The sequence below is a fragment of the Cebidichthys violaceus genome, unplaced genomic scaffold (genome assembly GCF_023349555.1).
Source record: "Cebidichthys violaceus isolate CVI_PGR_0920_01 unplaced genomic scaffold, fCebVio1.0.p SCAF_36, whole genome shotgun sequence".
Classification (NCBI taxonomy): domain Eukaryota; kingdom Metazoa; phylum Chordata; class Actinopteri; order Perciformes; family Stichaeidae; genus Cebidichthys; species Cebidichthys violaceus.
Window position 1 is genome coordinate 2121030 of NW_027176550.1, and position 22476 is coordinate 2143505.

The following is a 22476-nucleotide window of genomic DNA, read 5'->3' on the forward strand; positions in this document are numbered from 1 at the left end:
TGTGAAATGTGGAATGAATGTGAAGGACCACACACACACACACACACACACACACACAGAGTCACACACAGCAACAGATGGGCTGATCCTCCCTGTTTTCACAGTGACCTCCTGTGCAGCGTTTAAAGCAGAGAGCGCGTTATGAAGGCGTGGTGATAGGGTGTCGGGGTGAGGACGGCTTGGACACTTAACAATCTATTGATCTGTTGCAGAACGTTTGCTCAATCCACACATCTGAAAGGCAGATGTGCTCTACGAGACCCCAGACACCGATCACAAAGATCTGCAGCAACTAAGCAGAACAATAACAGCCTGAGCAACAAACCAGAAAATAACATGTTTGCTCTTATTCTTATTTGTTTTAAAGTCTGCTCTTAGTTGTCAATCAATCACATGAACATTCTCATTTTCTTCTTATTGCTTTATTGCTTTTTTTATTGCTTTTTCAAATAGTATAAAATCAGCAATCTGCAACCTGATGCTGAAATATCCGACAAAAGACAAAAGATGAGAAAATCTAAGTAAGAAAGATAAACAGTAACATTAATCAAAATTAACAAAAACTGCAATTTTTCTGATAATCCAGTAAATACAGTATTTGTAATAAATATTCATATATAGATTTGCATTTATGTATAGACTAGTATGTATGCATAATCAATATAATATAATCAAGAATAATAGTGTGTGAAACAATGTCTGGTTGTGGTTATGATCACGATTAAAAGAAACCAGTGAAAGAAGTTCTCATATCTTTACTTATATCGTTCTGTAAAGTAATCTGTTACAATAAAACATTCAAGAATCCAAAGTACAAAAGTATTAACAGCAAAATGAACTTAAAGTATTATTATACTTTTCCTTTCAGAGGGAAAATATTGTACTTTTTACTTCACTACATTTATCAGCTGTAGTTACTTTTTAGTTGAAGATTTACCTAAAAGACACACGTACATTGTTAAATATTTTGTCTTTGGGTTTGCGTGTCTTTGTAGTCATTTTGTGTCTTTAAGATTATAATTGTCTGTTGGTAGTTGTTGTGTGTCTCCTTTTTAGTCATTTAGTCATTTGTTTTGGTCTTTTTGTAGTCATTTTGTGTCTCTTGTTTGTTTATTTTTGTGGTTGTTTCGTGTCTCTTTACAGTCATTTTGTGTCTTTGTGGTTTTTTGTGTCTGTTTGTGGTTGTTTCGTATCTTTGCGGTTGTTTTGTATCTGCAATTACTGCAGACCATAAGTCGATTTTAAAAAAACTGCTTTTTAATACAACTTTACCACACTTTTTACTGCACAATTTTGCACTTGTTCATACTATTTGTAGTTTATACTTGTATATTCTACTTCACTACATTTCAGAGGTAAATATTGTATTTTACTGCATGTATCTGATACATTGAGGTATACTAGTCACATTATAGTTTAACAGTTTATCTTTTACCTTTTTCTTAAAACTAAATATTAAAAACACATTAGATGTAAACGTGTTCTCTTAAAAACAAATATTTCTTACTTTCTTAACGACAACATTCTAGTAGAACGGTTCTTCAGGCTTGTCCCAAGAGACCACGTCTCCTGACACACACACACACACACACACACACACACACACACACACACACACACACACACACACACACACACACACACACACACAGGATTTCAACACCTCCTCCAGCAGGCTGAGCTGTTACCTAGTTACGAGCAGGAGACGGAGCTGTGATAATGTTGCTGCGGTGACTTTCAGCCATCAGTCGGTCCGGAGCAGACGGAGGAGCGGACGGTTCCACGGCGGACGGTTCCACGGCGGAGGATGAAGGTTAAACACGTCCCGACAGAGAACAAACCGGCTGCAGCTGCTTGTCTCGCGTTGTTTCGTCATTAAATCCTAAAATCACCGCACGAGACCGGGCTTTGGAGGATCGCGGTTTGAAAAGTGTCGTCGTAAAGGTGAGTTCAAAGAGTACACGTAGGGATCATTACCGACGTGTTTTACCGTGAATGACCGTGAGACAGCAGAGAGTCTGTCCTCTGTCTCTGTCCTCACTGATGCATTGAGAGTGAAGCTCGTTTGACACCAGGTGAACCCGTTAAACGTTGATCCTTGATTAATGATTGAGAAACTTTTTAACGGAGCACAGATTAATACAGTGTGTATAAGATGTCCAGACGTGGTCCTCTGCAGTAATAAACTGTACTTTATTGTACTTGTTCAGAGTAGTACATGAACGCTAAATTAATTACGTTAAATATTGTTATATGAAGTAACGCCATATGCAGCTATTTCTTCATATAGTCCACAGCATGGACAGACTGTCAGACTATGGGCCCCTGGATTTGTAAAAGGCCCCCAAGCAGCAAGACCCACAGTCTGAACCAGACCCCGAACGAGAAGACCAGCTTGTCTTTTGCATCTTGGTCGTTTTGATGACTCGTTATAGTCATTTTGTGCATCTTTGTAGTCGTTTTGTGCATCTTTGTAGTCGTTTTGCGTCTCTTTGTAGTCATTGTATGTCTCTCTTTAGTCATTTAGCATCTTTTTATCATGTTGCATACTTTTAGTTCATGTTGCGTCTCTTTGTAGTTGATTTGTGGTTCTGTTTAGTCATCGTCATCTCTTTGTGGTTGTTTTGTGTCTCTTTGTAGTCGTTTGCATCTCTTTGCTGTAGCTTTTTGCTTCGTAGCGTCATTGTGTGTCTCTGTGTGTCTCTGTGTATCTCTTTGTGTCTCTGTGTGTCTCTGTGTGTCTCTGTGTGGGTTGTTGTCGGTCCTTGAGCTCCTCAGCCCATTAGCCTCAGGATTTTGAAACACGGTGGTTTTAATTGAACGTTTCTGTTCTCCTGATTGTTTTCACAAAGGAAGCAGTAAAAACGGAGTGATGTCAAAAGCTGAGGTAAAGTTGTATTTACCTGAATAAGTATGACATCATGCGGTTAGCTTGTCTCTCAGTGCATTAACACACACATCTCTGTCACGCATAATTAAGACACTGACACAGTAACACTTTACCAACCAAACTAACACATACCGGCTGAACTGAAAGAATCATATTTATCTGTGTTTAAAATGCTCCGGACGTGTTTTAGGACATCACGTCTGTCTCTCTCCACCAGAGGTAAATCAGTGTTTTTGCACCACTTTGTATTAGTATAAAGTATTGTTGTTTTGGCTTTGTTCATTCACACAGCAGCGCTGTGAACTGATGAATCCTCTTTCTGACAATTGTATCATGATTATTTTTACAGTCAGTTCAGCTCGTGAAACAAAATATATATTTTTCCTGGAAATGAGATGTAAACTATTCATGGTTAGGGTTAGACATGACGTATCTTCTGCTCAGTTCAGTGGAACGACTTCACGACATGGAAGCAAAGGATTCAATTAGTATTCAACGTGTGATCCTGGGAATTTAAATCATGATGCATTCACACAGTAATTGCAAATTTATGAGAACATTCAGACACACACACACACACACACACACACACACACACACACACTACAGGTGTGTTAATCAGGTCAACACACTGCAATCTCAGGCAAAATTTCCTTTTAAAAGGTCAAAAAGGCAGAAAGTAGAAACAGTGTGGTTCCTCTTCAAAGACAGAACCCCGAGTCTAACAGGTGAGGTGTTCTGTTCAGACCTCACACACATTAAACACACACTGGCTTCATCAAGCTGTTGATACTGGTTTTCATGTAAAAGCTCCTCATTCAGTCATGGCGGTTCAATGAGGGAAGAAGAGTTCTCTGTCTCAGGCTGCATCACTGATGGAGCTCAGAACTGATTTTGTTGTCGAAGCTTTTAATGAATGATTAACGATCGTCAATGCGGCGAGTTGTTATTGAGTGAAGCTCAACTTCTCCTGCTCGTCGTCACCGCCACCATTAAAGGACCGGTTCGATAGGTAGTCGCTTTCTGGCACCATTGTGTCTGAACGGTAGTCATGAAGCTACAGCTGGTTAGCGTAGCTCAGTGTACCCCTGAAGCTCTTTAACACGTTAGATGTGTTCAAGTGTTTTAGAGGGTGACGTGCAGGAAGTGGAGTCTCCACTGGTTGCCTAGTAACTGCCCAGAGACAAGTCATTCATAATGTTCAGACACGTGACGCAAAAGACAACGTTCCAACATGGCGGCAAACACTGGGAGCTCCATGGAGCATCCGCACACGCCTGTCAAACAAAGTTATAGATGAAGTCCAATCCTCACTGACAGCACCAGCTGCTGTGTGTCCACCAGTAAAGACCGGAGCTGTACTTCAGCAGACAGAACCAGAGTTGTTGAGTTTCAAAATGGCCACCACAAACAGTCTGGTGGTCGTCAACACGTTTATTAGCTAGCAGCCGTTTACCGAGTGACAGTGTTAGCTGGTGACCCTCAGCCAACAACCAGATATTTAGACGCTGCTGACAGTCTAACTTTGATGTTAGAAGCTTGGTGATCTGGATGGCTTTGTGATGCGACGTGTCCGTGAGTATTTCTGTTGTTGGCGGTAAAAGGACCTTTGTTTACCGTAGGGACGTCTTGAGAGAGGTATCAACCTTCTCATCTAACTCTGAAGAAAGCCATGCTAACCAACATGTTGAAATGCTGCTGTGCTTTAAGTTGGGAACTCGTTTGCTCAGAAGCTGAATGAAAAACGCTTTGCTGGATGTTCATGTATTCATGTGTTCATGAATGAAAGATGAAAGTACGAGGAGGAAGACAGCATGATTTTTCTTAATCTCTTTAGAGACTTTTCTGACGTGAGAGGAATCGTCCTATGTCTGTTCACAAGCCTTCTTCAGATGTGTTGAACTGCCTTCATTTGTGTAAAGAGGTGCAGCTTCTCATCCCTCAGAAAGGAAGCAGGAAGAGAAAGGTTAACAGGATATGTCCATCGTGCTCTGATGTTGTTTTTAATCCCTCAGCACTTAAGATTGGCATCTACCTCACAGAGGAACCCTGTAGACGACAGCCAGGCTCAGGTCTAAAGCCAGGCTCAGGTCTAAAGCCAGGCTCAGCTCTAAAGCCAGGCTCAGATCTAAAGCCAGGCTCAGATCTAAAGCCAGGCTCAGGTCTAAAGCCAGGCTCAGATCTAAAGCCAGGCTCAGCTCTAAAGCCAGGCTCAGATCTAAAGCCAGGCTCAGCTCTAAAGCCAGGCTCAGGTCTAAAGCCAGGCTCGGTGTGAATTCACTGGCTTTATTAAGTCTGACTCACGGAGCTCACAGGAGAAGCCTTGTCCGCTCCTCTAAGCCCCACGATGAACGGGTGACATGTTTATCACCGTGTCTTACATAGTACTATGTGTCCACTTTGGCAGATGAAACACCAGAGATCCATAGAAGCCAGGGGTCTGTGAACACGTCCATGTGTGTGTGAGCAAACCAGAATATTTCAGGGTTCTAATACCTGAATCAGCTTCTTTAATTTGTAGAACTGAGTCATTAACAAATATTGCAAAAAGAGATGAGAGACGATCCCAGTTGATCAACTCATCTGAGTCCTCTTCAGTCAAAGCAACGAGCTTAACCGGGGTGAGTAACGATCATTCAGGCGCTTTAAACAAACGCACCTCGTCAGATTACTGATGTGAATACTTCCTCATTCTGACTGTCTGACTGTCATTGATTTGAGAAGCTCGATGGATATTTTAGGGAACCGAACACAGAGAACACTGAATGGGACTTGTGATAATTGGATTTCTTTCTCCCTTTACAATCAGAGCAAAGTGTCTTTTGCTGAACATGTGTGAAGGTGGGCCTGTGGATCTTCTGGCATCAGTGGAGCACAGAATATTAGAAATAGAACTATCCCCAGATGTGATCATGCAGCACTCACTCCAGAAGAGGATCAGTCACTCTCATAACATCTTACCGAGACTTTAACTTCTAGGGACTCTTATCAGAGCTGTGCTTCATTTTATTAGAACCAGGCAGCAACCTGTGGGTCAAAAAGTGAAGCCAATGATGAAGTGTCTTAAAGCTGCATTCTCTCTAGTGTCCAGCAGGGGGCGACTCCTCTGGTTGTATAGAAGTCTAGTCTAAAATGACTCTACTTCTCTCTTGATTTATTCCCTCAGTAAACATTGTAAACATGAGTTTATGGTCTCAATCTCTAGTTTACAGTCTTCTTCAATACAGCATGATGTTCATTTAGTACATGTTGGTGTTTTCAGTTCCTAAAAGTTCACAACAAACCTCTTACTCAGCGTTTGGTTATAGTGAAAAAGAGATGTGTTCTAGTCTTTAAGACAGAATCTGGATAATATCAAAGACATTGTGTCTCCACGTCTAATGTGTTGTAAAGGAAACGGTCAACTTGCTCAGCAGATTTTAGGAGTAGATGTTGATCAACCTTTGTGTCGTAAATCTCAAGACATAGTTCAGCGTTCAGACGCTTCGTGTTACGCCGAAGACTTTGAAACACAAATGAAGGTCTGTTGGGAGGTACAGACGGCGGATTGTGAATACATGTTGGACTGACTGGATGATTTATCTATCAGAAGTGAGAGCAGGTCACTGAGCCTCTCCTGTAGAAAGCTGTTCCTCCTCTAAATACGGCACAGTTGTTCATAGTGTTGTTTGTGTGAATCCACCGTCGACTAAACTACTAAACAAACCAGCCAACAAAGCGTGACGCCGCTGAGCTTCTGTCCTCTTTGACGTGTGAGAGACGACACGTGGACACAGATGCAGTTCAGAGCGCGTATTCCAGTTGTATTATACAGATGAATGTAATAACTGTATGACTCTGTCATGAATTAGTAGGTAAGCTGAACCATGATTGAAACGATCAAATGAGATGCAGAGGATCAGACTAGTGGAAATAAATCATCCTGATTGTACTCCTTGATAATACCTTATTTGCATATTTAAACATATAATCTCAGAAAGCTTGTAGTACTAAAAACCTTTGTCTTAATGTAAGTAACTGAACGTAGTTGATTTTATTTAGTATTCACCTGTAGTGTCTTCAACATGAACATCCTGTTATAAAACACCTCTGAAGGTCTTATTAGCCGCTTCATAGCAACGTCCTGAAGTCTTCAATACGGATGTTTTAACGTGTTTCAATAGAACCACATTTTAAACCTCTTCAGCTGGTGTTGACCTCAGACCTTCATCAGGCGTCTAACAAACATCCGATCAACAAACACGATGCCTTGAGACGAGGAACCTAACGTGAAGCATGAATGTGTTTCAGGACTCGTTCCTGCAGCTCGGTTCTTTATTCAAACTCAACATTTCACAAAACTTGTAATACAAGAAAACCAATCGATGATAGTAACCAACGTCTGATGGTGACATCTGAGGGTCGTTCTGAACGCAACATCACAGAAGTCCAAGTTTATCAAATAGATGGTGGAACATATTTGTGACGTGACTCTGTTGAAATGAGTACATATGAATCCCTTAATGTTAGTTATTATCATGTTTCATGGAGGACTGTACCTGGAGCAGGAGTAGTGAACACCGTGTTGTTGTTGTTGTCTATCATGGACTTCATCAGAGAGCACGACTGCATGGCTGCAGACCAATAGAAACGTGCTCAGATTATAGTTTAGTGAAAGTGTTCAGCATCTGTATAGTTGCTATGGTTACCTCCAGACTAACCCTTTCACTCTGCTGACTCTGATCACGATCATGATTCATATATCTCAATATCAGTCCGATGGGAAAACACTTTGTCTTTCACACACTTTAGATACATAATGTCCTATTCAATGTGAAGCAAGTCATTTTGCAGCATGAATTATTATTTTTAATTCCTTCTCTGTTGTGAGTTATAATTAGGATTGTTCCTGCTCAGGGCCAAAGCGCTGAATGTTCAAGAGAGGAAAAACAGAAGAGAGAGCTCGACAGACACGCCATTCAAACAGCTCTGCTAGTGTCCTTGACCCTCACCTGCCTCCTCACTCCTCACTCCTCAGTCCTCAGTGACAGAACTGACTTTTAAGTTGATCTGTTGATCTGTTAGCAAACAGCTGCTTTATTTAGACGTCCAGCATTAACAGAGCAACATGAGGCTTTATGAGGAGTCTCTGTTTGTGTCTCCTGATGCATCTTAGTCCAGTACTCTGTGAGACATCCACCTCCTGAGGGACGTTTCTGTCACTTCAGCTGCTGAATGCTCCCCACCGCTGTGGTTTTGTGAATATCAGGAGTTGTTGGTGGTTATTCTCCAGTCGTTTCTATCGAGAAGAAGAAGAAGAAGAAGAAGAAGAAGCACTAAGACGACGTCATGAAACGCTCCAAACCTCAAACAATCTGAAAGTGAAGTTCTGTTTGTTTCATGTATTAATGAAACGGTCTCCTCATCGCTCCACACAGATGGATGTGTTCAGCTCACGGGTCACACGCTTCATGGACGTCATCATTATTCACACAGTCTGTGACCATCTCATCCAGACAGTCTGTTTATTTTATGTGCAAATTGAAGATGTGAACCTAAGCAGTGAAGCTGAGCTGCAGACTCAGGTGATGATTCTCTGCAGGTTCAGTTTGAAGAACGGATCACGCTGAAGGACAGTAGAAACCCACGAGCCCCTTGGTGTGCACCTGAACACCTGTGATGACCTGGGCTGCCGTCAGGAGGAGCTCTCTGGAGCTCTCTGGAGCTCTCTGGAGCTCCGGCTGTCGGAGATCTGACCTTTGTGACGGACGCTCGGCTCCACAGCTGAGATGTTGGCATTTCACTCCAAATGTCTCCTCACCTTGTTCACCTGCAGCTCGTCATCATCATCATCTTCGCGTTGATGATTGATGTTATGTTATGTGCTTATATTTTGTCCATTGTCATGTAAATTGTGTGCCGAGGACATTTACATGAGCGCTGTGAAGCCTAATGGAACTACTTTAACTCATCTAAGGTTCCTTTCATAGGGAGGAATAGATCATAATTCATAATAGCACATTGTAAACGTAGGTGGATGAACATCAAGCACACAGTGTATGGATAGAGTACAGTACTCATGAGATTAATCAGCGTTTTACTACGTGTTCCTTCGTCTGTTGTGAGTTTGTTCTCGGTAGTAAAGCGTGTTTGTGTTTTATAGGACGGTAAACATCATGTATAGGCCATCACTTTAGCTGCTGAGGAACCTTACTGTGAGGACTTCCCAAAAACACATGTGTGTATAAATGAACAGGTAAATTGTCCCAAAATGAAAGAGACATTCTGAATAATTGATTTAGGACAAACTGAATTGTCTTTAATGTGAGAAATGATTTTCAAAAGCTGCTCATTCTCGACACGAAGCTGTTTAATCAGTGAAACGTTCTCATGTTTGCTAAATCATTCCAGAACTCACTGTGTAGAAACATGTTTGAGATACGGAGAGGTTCACCTTCAGCCGCTCTGATAGCTGCAGGTTTGTTCTAGCGCCTCACGGAACAAAGACTTCAGTTTGATCCAAGACTGACAAAACAAAGCTGTAGTCCTTGAGATTAACTTTAGACTTTAATACAACAGCAGGAATACAGTTACAGTCTGTTCACACCTTTAATAAAATGCGTCTCGTTTTGAAGACACAGTTTTAGATTTTCATACTAAAACACAATCAGGACAGAGAAAATACAAAGTCAGAACAATAATACATTTAAAAGAGCAACACAAACAATAATAATGTCAAAATATTCATGAAAAATAAATGTAAAAATAAGAGGAAAGAGTAAAAGAATAAATACAAATATTTGTTTTAATAAAAAAAATATTTATATTTTTATTGCACGTTTGGACATTTTTTGATGGAAATCAAAGTAAACGTTTCACTGTTTTCAGATTCAACATTTTTGTGACTTATTATTATTTAGTTAACATTTCTTTATGTTTCTAGAAATCCACCTGGAAATATGTTTCCTTGAAACTATATCAGCTGTTAGTTGGTCGTACATAAAGCTATATGAAGCGTTATTTCTTGCAGATGAGTCATTTAAAACGAATCGTTCTGTCCGGAGTGACTCGGTGGATGAAGTGGAATGAATGTGTCACCGGTCACAGCGTGACCACAAGAGATGAGACCTGGACTCAGATCACACCGACCAATCGAGAGCAGCGGACATCAGAAGATTGAAAACAGGTTTATTTATAGCCGGCTGTCCTCTTCATCTGATGTCCTGCCTCTGGCCTCAGAGAGTTCCACTTTTTGGTTTTACAGTCAAAGCAGAAAGATCTCAATCAGTCCGATCGTTAACGTTCGGATTGAATGTCGGTGCGTTGGTCACATGACCTACGCTGATTGTTCTGGCGGACGAGGACGCGACACCGGCAGCAGTTCAGAACCTCAATTTACAACCCGAATGGATTTCCTGTCTCAGAGACGTCTGTCGGGCCTGAAAGGTCTTCAAGGGTTTCCTACGAAGATTAATGAGGAATGAAAAGTGACGAAGACGATGCAGATATCAGACTTCAGAGGAGACGAGTTGATTTCTCTGAGGCGACACAGTTGATGTTACAGCTCCACTACAGGCTGAAAGACATGATCCTACTATCAATTCTTTCATTATTGATTAATGTGCTTATTGTTTTCTCGATTCATTGATTGTTTGAAATAGTATAGTCAGTGAGACTACATTTGATAGATTGTCCTGATTTCGTCACAGACGTGACAGTTCATGCGTTCTGGTACGATCAGAAGTCACATTGATAACATTCTTTACCAGGTACACTTCAAGCAGTCTGGTTAGTGTCCGATATCAGTGACAGCTGGGTAGCTAACGGCTGTCCTAAGCTAGCACAAACAAATCCATCTTAGCTTACCTGATATCTGCTATCCGATCTGCCCAAAAGGTATGAAGCAGTCCGGATCCAGCGTCCGACCTACGAAAAGTAATGCGCCGTAATTCGTAGATATCCCACAAAATGTTCTTCCGTATGTTATCCACGCAATGTGGACGAGGAAGTATAAAGACCACTAAAACACACTGCTGGCTGGGAGGGGATGTGGATGAGTCCAACAGACATCGATCTGTTCAGTCAGGAGACCGCGGCTTGTTGTGAGACGAGAAGTCGATATGGATTTATTTGTCACGTATCTTCCCTCCATCAGTAGCAGCACTTCAGTGGTTATTTTAACACAAACGATCATCTTTTCCTAAACCTTATTTCATGATCTTTAACCTAACTCAGCAGTTTTGTTTCCTGAACCTAACTGAGGAAAACGCACGAAAAATGAGGATTATGTTTTCATTGGATATGATATGAACCGTTGTATGACGATGTGTCGCTCTCTCCTTTATTTTGTGGTTTCTTTTGTTCTCTGTCAACACAAGAGGCATAAAGGTTGACCAGACATTTCTTATATTTTGAGTCTGTTTGGACTAACGATGAAACCAGAACACGTTCCGTTTAGAACGGTGTGAACATGCAGGGTAAACGGAAGCAAGTTTAGCAATATTAAACAGATTAATCTTCACACATGGATGATGATAACTGGCAATAATCTAACCAAATGTAATATCTGCACGCTGCCGGAGCTGCTGTGGCAAAACGAGACGACTGGGACAACATTTGGAAAGAATATGCTGACGCACAACAACGAATCAATGGTGTTTGAATCAACGATAAATGCAGAGGAGCGTCACAGATAACATCTCTGTGGTTTCACAGATTGCAGCCGTGATACAAGAGAAGCTCAGCGTTGAAGGACTGAGAGCTGGACCTGAGCTGCTGCTGCTGTGTTTATTCTATTGTTTCTCTCGTTCTTCACAAAGGACCAGGAGACCATGCGGATGTTATTGTGTTTCACTGGAGAAGAAGGGTCAGAATCCCTCCTCGTGTTGCTGCCATGTGCTCCCGTTTATTCGGTTGTGTTTGATTTAGGACGCTGATCTCTGGGTCTTCTCCGTCGCTGGTTTCCATGGTGATCCAGATTGCCAAATTCAATGTGAAAAGTCCACGATCACAAGGAATTGGGAGATATTGAAAAATGATTAATGTGACGTTCGCGGTGAAATCAGAGAAACCACTCGTAGAAAAGACACACAAGACTTCTCTTGATTGTATTTGTGTGTTTCTGTTTGTTCTTCGTGAGTCTTTTGAATTGAACTCCAGGACGCAGAGACATGAAGCCTGTTTTAATAGACTCTGCAGCTGTCGCCAGCGAGGTGACAATAACCTTTGAGTCGCTTTGTTTGATGAACTGTATCAATGAGTTCAGCTCACATCTGTGTGTTTCTCACTGTTGATTTTCTGGAGGCGACATCAAACATTTTGAACAAAAGGAGACAGTCGAGAATATTTCCTCTGAAAAGGTCCTCGTGATGCTTTTATTGTGGTAAGATATTGACTTCTCTGTGGTACAGCTGTGTAGATGAAGAGAGAAACTGCACACGTCTTCATGTTGTACTGTACTTGTATTTGTAGTATATAGTATTGTGTTGATTATACTTAAGGTATTTGCAGTACAACTGTGCATAATTTGTGCGAATAAATCACGTCAGTTTAAAAATTCACAACAAATAGTATTTGATGAAATAGTCCGATGATGAATCTATAATTGTGTGACGGAGTGAACCTTTAGTTTGTTGTTGCATCACAAAGGTGGGGAAAGGTTTGGATCGTTGAATATTCTGTACTTGTGTTTTGTTTTTGAACATATAACACATATCATGTTTTGGTCTTAGTTTAGTGCGTTAGTATGCAAACGTTTCCTAATTCCCACTGAACACAAAGTGCAGCTGAGGCTGATAGTTTTGCAGGTGAATTCATTGCAGTGTATCCTCTGGGGAGCATGAATGTCTGTTCAAAATGAAGTGACAATCCAGCATTGACATCCTTAGCCTCACCCTGCTAGTAAAGCTAATATTAATATTAATGTCACCCTGAATAAATGCTCTTTCTGTTGTTTCCTGTGTGGGCGAGTGAACCATCTGCTAGAAGATGCTGACCATCAGTGTCTTCTCCAGTTAGTGTCCGACAGCGGCTCTCCTCCCCCGGTGCTGGATGTTCACGGTTCATGTTCACCACAGAGCTGCTGGGTTTACAGAGTAGTATCATTGATCAGCCCTCATGTGGGAACACTCTCTGTTTAATTTACCTGCCCTATCAATAGGCCGACCAAATGCAGCCGCTGCGGTCAAATCAATCTACCTGCAAACATCCATCTTCTCCCAGTTCTGATTGTTTCCGGTCTGAATCATGGCTTCATATCAGGATCCTGGTTCTTCTTTGTGTCTCTCTGAGTGTTATCTTTTCCTGCTTCCTGTGTTCTTCATTGTGAACACGTTGATGACATCACAGTTTTTAATGATTGTTTTCTTATGAAGACCCCAAAGTGACCGAATCTCTGAAACACGGTTTAGTGTCTTGAATAAAAACAACCTTTGGGATCCATTCATCCATTCATGACCAGAAAAAGCAATCAGCGTTGTGTCTGCGTGTGATTTACTGCAGAGTGAAGTCTACGGCATCGACGGTGAAACGTCTAATGCATTAACAGCCTCATGATCATCATCATCATCATCATCAGTCTGCTGCATTTATAAAATGTAACCATGATGGAAATCCAAACATTACAATGTTGAGATGCTAAACGTTATGTGCAAATGATGAAGCATCCGTCAAATACTGTGAGAGGATTAATTACACCATCCTGTAATCAAAAATACATGTTTCTGAGCTACAACATTCAGGTAGATTTGATATAATCATGTCTTTAAAGTCCATGTGTAGTGAAAGTGTCATTTCAAAATAATAAAAACAACAAGATCATATCAGTAAAACATACTCTGCAAAATAACTTATCGTCACAAACATCTTTTGTTAGATCTGTCAAATAGCTGCTGGAGGTTTTCAAGGTTAGAAATGGTCAAATATACAGAAAGAAGTCAGCAGCACTTCAGCATTGGACGTAAGCTTCTCGTGTCCTCGGGAGACAAAGATGTGTTTTATTGTCTCCTCAGAAACCACACAGAAATAGAAAGTGATTCCGTTAGATAACTAATTGATTTTTCCCTCCGACAGAACAGATGGGCGGGAGCTGAGGCGACAGAAGGACACATGGGTGCCGCCTCGCTTCCCGCGCTGGAGATGACGGACGAGGGGTGGGAGAACGGCAGCCTGGCCGGCCCGTCGCCCGGACTCCCCCTGTTCCTGCTCATGTTCAACGACAGCTATCTGAACGAGACGCTGTTCAACTCCACCAACTCCAGCGTCCCAGATGTGTCCTCGGGTCCCAGCGTGGCGGGGGTCCTCATACCGCTCATATACATAATCGTGTGTGTCATCGGCCTCGGCGGAAACACGTTGGTGATTCACATTGTGCTGCACTACTCGAAGATAGAGTCGGTGACCAACATCTACATCCTCAACTTAGCCATCGCCGACGAGCTCTTCATGCTCGGCCTTCCCTTCCTGGCGGTTCAGAACACGCTCCAGTCGTGGCCGTTCGGCTCCTTCATGTGCCGCCTGGTGATGACGGTCGACTCCATCAACCAGTTCACCAGCATCTTCTGCCTGACCGTGATGAGCATCGACCGCTACCTCGCCGTAGTCCACCCCATCCGGTCGTCGAAGTGGCGGCGCCCCCAGGTGGCCAAGGTGGTGAACGGCACCGTCTGGGCTCTGTCGTTCCTCGTGGTCCTGCCTGTGGTGATCTTTGCCAACATCCAGAAAGCCGGAGGTACCTGTAACATCGCCTGGCCGCAGCCGGCTAACATCTGGCGGGCGGCTTTCATCATCTACACCTCCACCGTGGGATTCTTCTGCCCTCTTCTCATCATCTGCCTGTGCTACCTGCTCATCGTCTTCAAGATCCGCAGCTCGGGTAAAAAGGTCCACGCCACCTCCACCAAGCGCAGGAAGTCGGAGAGGAAAGTGACGCGCATGGTCGTGATTGTAGTCGCCGTGTTTGTCTTCTGCTGGCTGCCTTTCTACGCCCTCAACATCATCAACCTGCTGGTGTCGCTGCCCTCAGAGTACCAGGGCCTCTACTACTTCGTGGTGGTGCTCGGCTACGCTAACAGCTGCGCCAACCCCATCGTCTACTGCTTCCTGTCGGACAACTTCAAGAGGGGCTTCCGGAAGGCCCTCTGCCGCTCCACGAGGAAGGTGGAGAACCACGAGCCCATGGAGCGCCAGCAGCAGAAGGAGGCCCGGTCGGCGATCAAGCCCAGGGAGAGCCTGAGGCGGGCGATCGGGGACGAAGAGGAGGAAGACGAGGAAGACGTCTCCGAAATGAACGAGATCTACAGAATCGCCCAAAACGGCAACGGCAGCTTCCAGCCGCAGAGCTCGCAGCCGCTGTTGTCGGACAAAGGAGCAACTCCAGGAGCGACGGAGCCGTCGACCCCAGACAGGAAGGACAAGTCCGGGGACTGGAAGGGGAAAGATGCAGCCAACGGGTCCACGCTGACCGTACCGTTGCTTCTCAATGGAACCAAGAGTGGGAGCGTTAAAACGCTGCCAGAGGAAGCGTTGGACCAGAGCGCCTCGCTGGAGATAAGCTACTTATAGAGGCCTGTATGTTACTTGAAGACCTCAGTATTACGACACGGGGCAGCCGACGCTGAGCCGTTCACCACACATATAATGAAGACTTGATCAATGGACTCGAAGCCTCTTTAACGTGTGAAGGTTGTTGACCAACATACATCATGTGTTCCTGTTTATTTCCTGTACATATGCATGGATGTGAATGTACAAAGTTGTGCCTTTATTTACTTGTATCACATGTATCTTGTTGATTGTGGTACTTCAGCCTCTTTATTCCATAAGGGATCAATCATTCGCTCACATCTGACTGTATAAACTTAAACATTCACTGCAACCATCCACAGCTGAACATGGATGGTGTTACTTCATTTATGACTGCAGCCCCTCTCTTATAAATAATGTTCATATGTGTTTTTAGGGACGTATGATTGCTGCCAGAGTGAGACATTCACTGCCGACATGTAGAAGCTGCTGTTTTAATGATGAAATGACACAAATATCAACAGAATAATAAGTTACATTTTCATTGAGTTAATATGTGATTCAGAGCATATCTATTGCCTCCACATGGCTCTCAACATGGCGACGGCTCGGTGTTGAGCTGAGGATACGTCTCTGTGACAAAGCTTTTAAATCCAAATTCATTTTGGATTTAAGATTTTTACATTTTGTGTCAAATGAGTGTTTTATTTTTGTCCTGTGACTTAAAGTAGATCATCTCTACAACTGATCTGAATCGCTCGAGAATTTCATTAAAAATTCAAAGCTTGTTATTCTGTTCAATCCTGCGTGAGACTGAACGTTTGTGTTGAATTACTGCTCACGTCTCTCACATTATCGTTAATAAATGTTCATAACTGACTTCTTGATGCCGTCAGACAACAATGTAAAACAACACGAGACGGAGACGATGTTGCTTTTATTTTATTTCTGTTATGAACATAAACTCATAAGTGCATCAGTGTAACAAAGATTAAAACGGGTCATTCTAAGAGTCTTGTGTTTCATCCAACGACGGAAGTAACTAGAATATTAAACGGTAATAATTTACCATTTATCAGACGTTCAGGTTGAACACTTCACGTGCTGATGAGTTATTTCAGGATCGTCATCATTTCAACACGTTGTTTCTAGACGTATTCAAGGACTCCACAGAGGCTGCAGCTACGTTAGCCACTGCTAGCATAGCACACTTCACGATGCTGTGGACAGCTGTGGTTCATGTCCCCTTCACAGGACAGAACTCACTCCCAGAGTGACAGACTGTTTTTGTCTTTGAAGGAAGAGAAGTGGAGGAGATGAAGTCAGAGACTGTAGCAGCTAGCACAGCTTCTCGTGGTAGTGTCCAGTGTTTGAGAGGTTCCGTCACAGTTTTTAGCATTTATTTTTCACTAAAAACCGTAATGCATTGTCACATATTGTCAAATACGGAAAAATAAAGACTAAAAACTGACAGAACCTCTCAAACACTGGAAACTACCAAGGGAAGCTGTGCTAGCTGCCACAACTTGAGCCAGCTCCTACTGTGACGTCATGCAGGTTCACCAGAACCTCCTTCAGCTCAGACTCCAGCAGACACCGGTCCACTGTGGACAGAACCAGAACAGATCAGCCTCCTCCTCCTCCTCCTCCAGGAGCAGACCTCCTTCTCTCTGCTGGAGACCCAGGACGTATTGCTGGACCCGCTGGAGAGAAGGGAGGCAACGGGAGAACCAGAACCAGGACTGAGAGGGTCAGACTGTCAGACCCTGCTGCAGTAGAATGAGAGGTTTTCTAAAGGGACTCTGGTGCTCAGAGACACTAAAGCTTTAGTCCACAGGGACCAACAGAACCAAGAGACAATGGAAGTTCCTCGTATAACGTAGAGTAGGACTGTGAGTATTTGTAGTAGTAGATCTGAGCTCTTCTTCCAGCTCATTTCACTGAGAGTTGATTTCCACCACTGATGAGTCCATCATGCAGGTAAAAGGAAACAACCTGAGCTCTGCATCACTCATGAGGATCTCACCTCGCAGCGGTTCATTCATGAGTCTCTGTCTCCGGTTATATTTAGCCGGCTGTAACAGTGAAGCTGCTCACACGCCCACGCCCCCCTCAGAGATCCACTGAGAAGCAGGAACCGTCATTAAAGAGGGATTTGCTCTGCTCTGCTTTATTTGCCAGAACCCCCTGGAAGGGTGGTGGACAGTTTGATGAGAGGCGGGTGTGTGTGTGTGTGTGTGTGTGTGTGGGTCCGATATTTACTAGAGTTTAGTGATCCCCTCAGTACAGAGAGGAGGTAGTCTGTCCATGTAGTGACTCAGTCTGGTCGTCTGCCTCCAGAATCTCTCCCACGTACAGTATGGACACGTTAACCCTAACCCACAGTTACTCACTGGATTTGACCGGAGAAACTATGGAAACCCTGTGAAAAACAACAACAACAACAACAAAGACAGCAACAACAACAACAGCAACAACAACAACCACAACAACAACAGCAGCAACAACAACAACAACAGCAACAACAACAACAACAACAGCAGCAACAACAACAACAACAACAACAACAACAGCAGCAACAACAACAACAACAGCAACAACAACAAAGACAACAACAACAACAGCAACAACAGCAACAACAACACAGCAATAACAACAACAACAGCAGCAACAACAACAGCAACAAAGACAACAACAACAGCAGCAACAACAACAACAACACAGCAATAACAACAACAACAGCAGCAACAACAACAACAACAACAACACACATGGTCCTGATGAACATTAATATCGTATTCTGTTGCACACTCAGCACATATACAGAATAAAGCTCGTTTATTGATCAGGACGCATGAGGCGGTTCATAACGAGTGTTTATCACTGTAACCGTCACTGAAGATGAAGTGTTGCTGTTGATTAAAGTGACTGAAGATGAAGTGTTGCTGTTGATTAAAGTGACTGAAGATGAAGTGTTGCTGTTGATTAAAGTGACTGAAGATGAAGTGTTGCTGTTGATTGAAGTGCAGTACAGAACATGAGCTCTCTTCGTCACGCTGCTTCACTCTCTTCAAGGTGGATTTCTCTGCAGGTTCTTTCTCTGCGTTATATAAACTTGATTCTTTTATATAATTGTGCTGCAGTTTAAATGAGTCGACAGATCGTCCATTGAGTTTATCATGGAGAAGGAAGAATAAGTCAAATGTGTTTTCATGAAACTAGTAATGAGCAGTATTAAACAATCCTCACAAGAATCTTATTATCATTATTATTATTATTATCATTATTATCATTATTATTATCATTATCATTATTATCATTATTATTATTATTATCATTATTATTATCATTATTATTATCATTATTATTCACAGACTGAAGTGTAGAAAGGAGGCAGACGATGGTTCAGAGAAGAGGTTATGAACTCCACACCGTCACCACTAATTACTTCATTAAAGCAACAAGTGAGCAGTAAAGAGTCTCAGTGACGACTGGATTTAATGAATGAACAGCTGACCGGACCCCCGTCTCAAACACCTGTATTATATGTACAACTCATAACCACTCAAACACAAGCAGCGAGTCATAACATCTTCACAAACACAGAGCTAAACACACCAGTCCTGTGTGAGTATAGTTCTGTTATCCGTGAGTAAAATGTCCGTCCAGATCAATAAAGTGAACAGATGGTCTCTACTGTGACTGCGGGTCGGAGCATTGAGGGAGGAGTCAGCAGCAGCCAGTGAAGGAATCAAACGGGCAATAAAAGGTGTTTGGAGAACGTGTGAGTCACCGCAGCACGAGCGTGAGGCCATAAACAGACTCCTAGAAGAAGACGCAGAACGCTGCAGCAGAACGCTGCAGCAGAACGCTGCAGCAGAACGCTGCAGCAGAACGCTGCAGCGGAACGAGAGACCAGCCGTGGACGGACACAGAGACGCACGAGGACGGCGTGACTCTCCTGCTGGGATGGTATCGACAGAAGTATTCTCAGCAGCTCGTTAATCAGTGAATAATCAGGCCATTCCTCCTGACTTCATGTTCATCACTCAGTCACCAGCTCTGAAGATAATGTCGACAGTTATATTCATGTATTAATGATACGACAGTTAACTTACACTACAGATATGCTCCATATTATAACTTCTCATGTGACGTCATGAAGAACAGCGTGACGGATGGAGAGTGAAGGAATCACTAACGTCATTAAACCGTTGATGTTGGGAGTAAATGTTGTTCGTCTCTCAATGACACAAACGTCAACGCTGCAGAACGAGTCATGAGGGCTCATCCTCTGGGGATCGTGAATGATTTGTAGAAAATGCGAATTCATCAAATGTTAAAACGTGAAGATATCAAGTCTCTCAATCAAAATACAATTAGAAGTATTAAGTAGCAGCAGTACTACAGTACTCCTGTTAGTGTCCTCCTGCTGGCAGTCAATGGATGAGGAAGTAAAAATAGAGAAATAATCGTCGGTGGAGGTACAGAGTGACTTCTGCTCACGCTGCGTTCACCATCTGCCGGCACAGATCCCTGCAGGACGCCATGTGGGCGTGTTTGATATGAGTCACAGCTGCCAGGAGACGATGCAACGACGAACACGCTTCAACAGGAATCACACACAGACTGCAGCCGCTGACTTACACTTCAGTTTGTTAAGTCTCAGCAGGACTGATGGATGCAGATGTTGAGAAGACCAGATGTGCAAAGACGGCAGCATCGTTCTCCACACAGAGGGACGACCGCTCACTAAAGTAATCAGATTACCTGACCTTAAACAACATCTTGATTGGATCCGGAGGTTCGTTCGTCACAAACACTGATGAGTGACAGCAGGAGGAGATGTTTGTGTTCTTATGCAGGACATTTACCAATGAAACAGATTCAAGAGGAACAAAGCTTGAATGATGAGTTTTTGAAGTGGAGGGAAATGGAAGGACAGGACATTTAACAGGAAATTGCTTTATTCTCAATTTGTACACAATTTGTACCCAATTTGTACAGGCTTTTATTTTTCTGTTTCTGTTATTAACTCTGTTCTGGTTACGTGCACATTTAACAAAGTACAAATGATGGTACTTATATGTACAATATGTATCACTACCTGTTTGAAATGATCGTCTTACTGTGAAAACTTCAACGTCGTGCAAAACTACTAGTAATAAATAACGTTTAGAATAAATAGAAGAGCGTAAAAATAAGAATTAGAAACAGGAGGTATGAGGGCTGGATGCATGATCACGATGCATAATTACTCTGGGTCAAATGTAATACCTTTACCTTTGTTATATAGTGAGTAGTTTATTATGATATGATGTGATATTAGAGACACTGCTGTCTCCTTGTGAGGCTGTTTCTCCATATATGTGAAATAAACACATCTGGGAATGTATGTGTACGTATATGTGTTAATGGTAATTTTTTATTTATTTTAATTATCTTTATTTAATTCCATATGTCTTCCCTTTGGAAAGCACTTTGTAATTAATTAAGAAGCGCTATTTGAATAAACTATTATAATAAGATTGTATTATTTTATTATTTTATTTTATTATTTTAATATTTTAATATTGTATTATTTTATTATTTTAATATTTTATTATTTTAATATTTTAATATTTTAATATTTTAATATTTTAATATTTTTATATTTTATTATTTTATTATTTTATTATTTTTATATTTTTATATTTTTATATTTTATTATTTTATTATTTTATTATTTTAGAATGAGCGTTTGACGCAGTTCTTCACTGTGACCTCTGGTGGTCACAGTGAAGAACTGCGTCACTAGATGTAAAACTAGTTTACTGACGTCGTTACTGAGCCGTACTCTGCCTGACACTCTTGACTGTTTGCTGCCCTCCAGTGGTCACAGAGGAGAGTTACACTCAAGTCTCGCTGTCAAGCTAGACATGAAAGCATCGTAATACTTCTGTTCAATTCTTTCAAAATAAAATCGTGATCAATCAGAAACGCGCTAACTTGGATTAGCATCAGGACAGATCGTTTTTTATAGTTCTCTTTCTTCTCTCTTGTTGTCACGGTCGGTAAAACTGCACTCATTACCAATATTATTAGTAACCATAGCAATAATATACTACGTTTATGAATGTAGTATATTTTGGTGAAGGTTAGGAGTATTTTATTTTAGATAATACGTTTTAAGTCTAACCTCCTGCAACGGCTCTAGTTAAAGCTAACTAACCCTAAACCCTAACCCTAACCCATCAATAAATACGTAGTTTATAACTAAAAGATAGTAAAGCAGAATTCATCAACCATAACAGAAGTCATGAGTGAAGATTACAAGTGTTAACTGCCCTCTAGTGGTCACAGTGAGTAATTACAAGTGCTCGCCGCTAGAATCAAGTTAGACATAATATCATAGCTGTAACGTCCGCGCGATGACCACCGGGGAGCAGTATAGTACTCGGGATTATCTCTGACCTCTAGGGGCCACACTGGGGAACTGCAATGTATTATATACGCATCAAGCCAGACATGATAACATAAAATAAACTTCCGGTAACCCCTTTCAAAATAAATTATTTTCCGACGCCGTATAATGTTAGAAATAAAGGAGATTCTTGGGACGTCATGAATCATACATTTGTGTTTATAATATTTCCATACATGGGCTACTTTTCAGCAACCTCACCTAACTGTCCTTGAAATAAAAATTAGTACAATTATTTACAACGAACGGAAAACACATTGAAGTTTGTTTTTGTATTTCAAAAACCTATTTTGAAATCCATGAAAATGTATATTTCTGCCCTCTAGTGGTCACAATGAGTAATTACAAGTGCGCTCCGCTATAATCAAGTTAGACATAATAGCACAGTAGTACTTCCGGTTAAAACCGGTAAAAAAACGTACTTCATACAGACATGTAGTTACGCACTACGACCACCAGAGGGCAGTATAGTACTCGGGATTATATCTGACTACTGTAAAGTAGACCAGACATTAAAATGTCTGATATGACGTCACCTGCTAAAATACATGTCGCCTATATATATATAATATATTTATGATGCTAATTTTATATATATATATATATATATATATATATATAT

At 41.9% G+C, this 22476-nt stretch overlaps 1 protein-coding gene across 2 annotated transcripts; it reads left to right on the forward strand.

Moving 5' to 3' along the window:
• The first annotated feature begins 1712 nt into the window (after positions 1-1712).
• On the forward strand, positions 1713-16386 carry sstr3 (somatostatin receptor 3). Of its 2 annotated transcripts, none has more exons than XM_068725833.1 (2): positions 1713-1944; positions 13940-16386. In XM_068725833.1, exon 2 carries the CDS (start codon positions 13976-13978, stop codon positions 15428-15430), a length of 1455 nt encoding a protein of 484 aa, XP_068581934.1. In that variant the 5' UTR covers positions 1713-1944; positions 13940-13975; the 3' UTR covers positions 15431-16386. The 2 variants fall into 2 exon arrangements, with proteins under 2 accessions (XP_068581934.1, XP_068581935.1); XM_068725834.1 differs by having other exon boundaries at positions 13945-16386.
• Positions 16387-22476: the final 6090 nt, after the last annotated feature.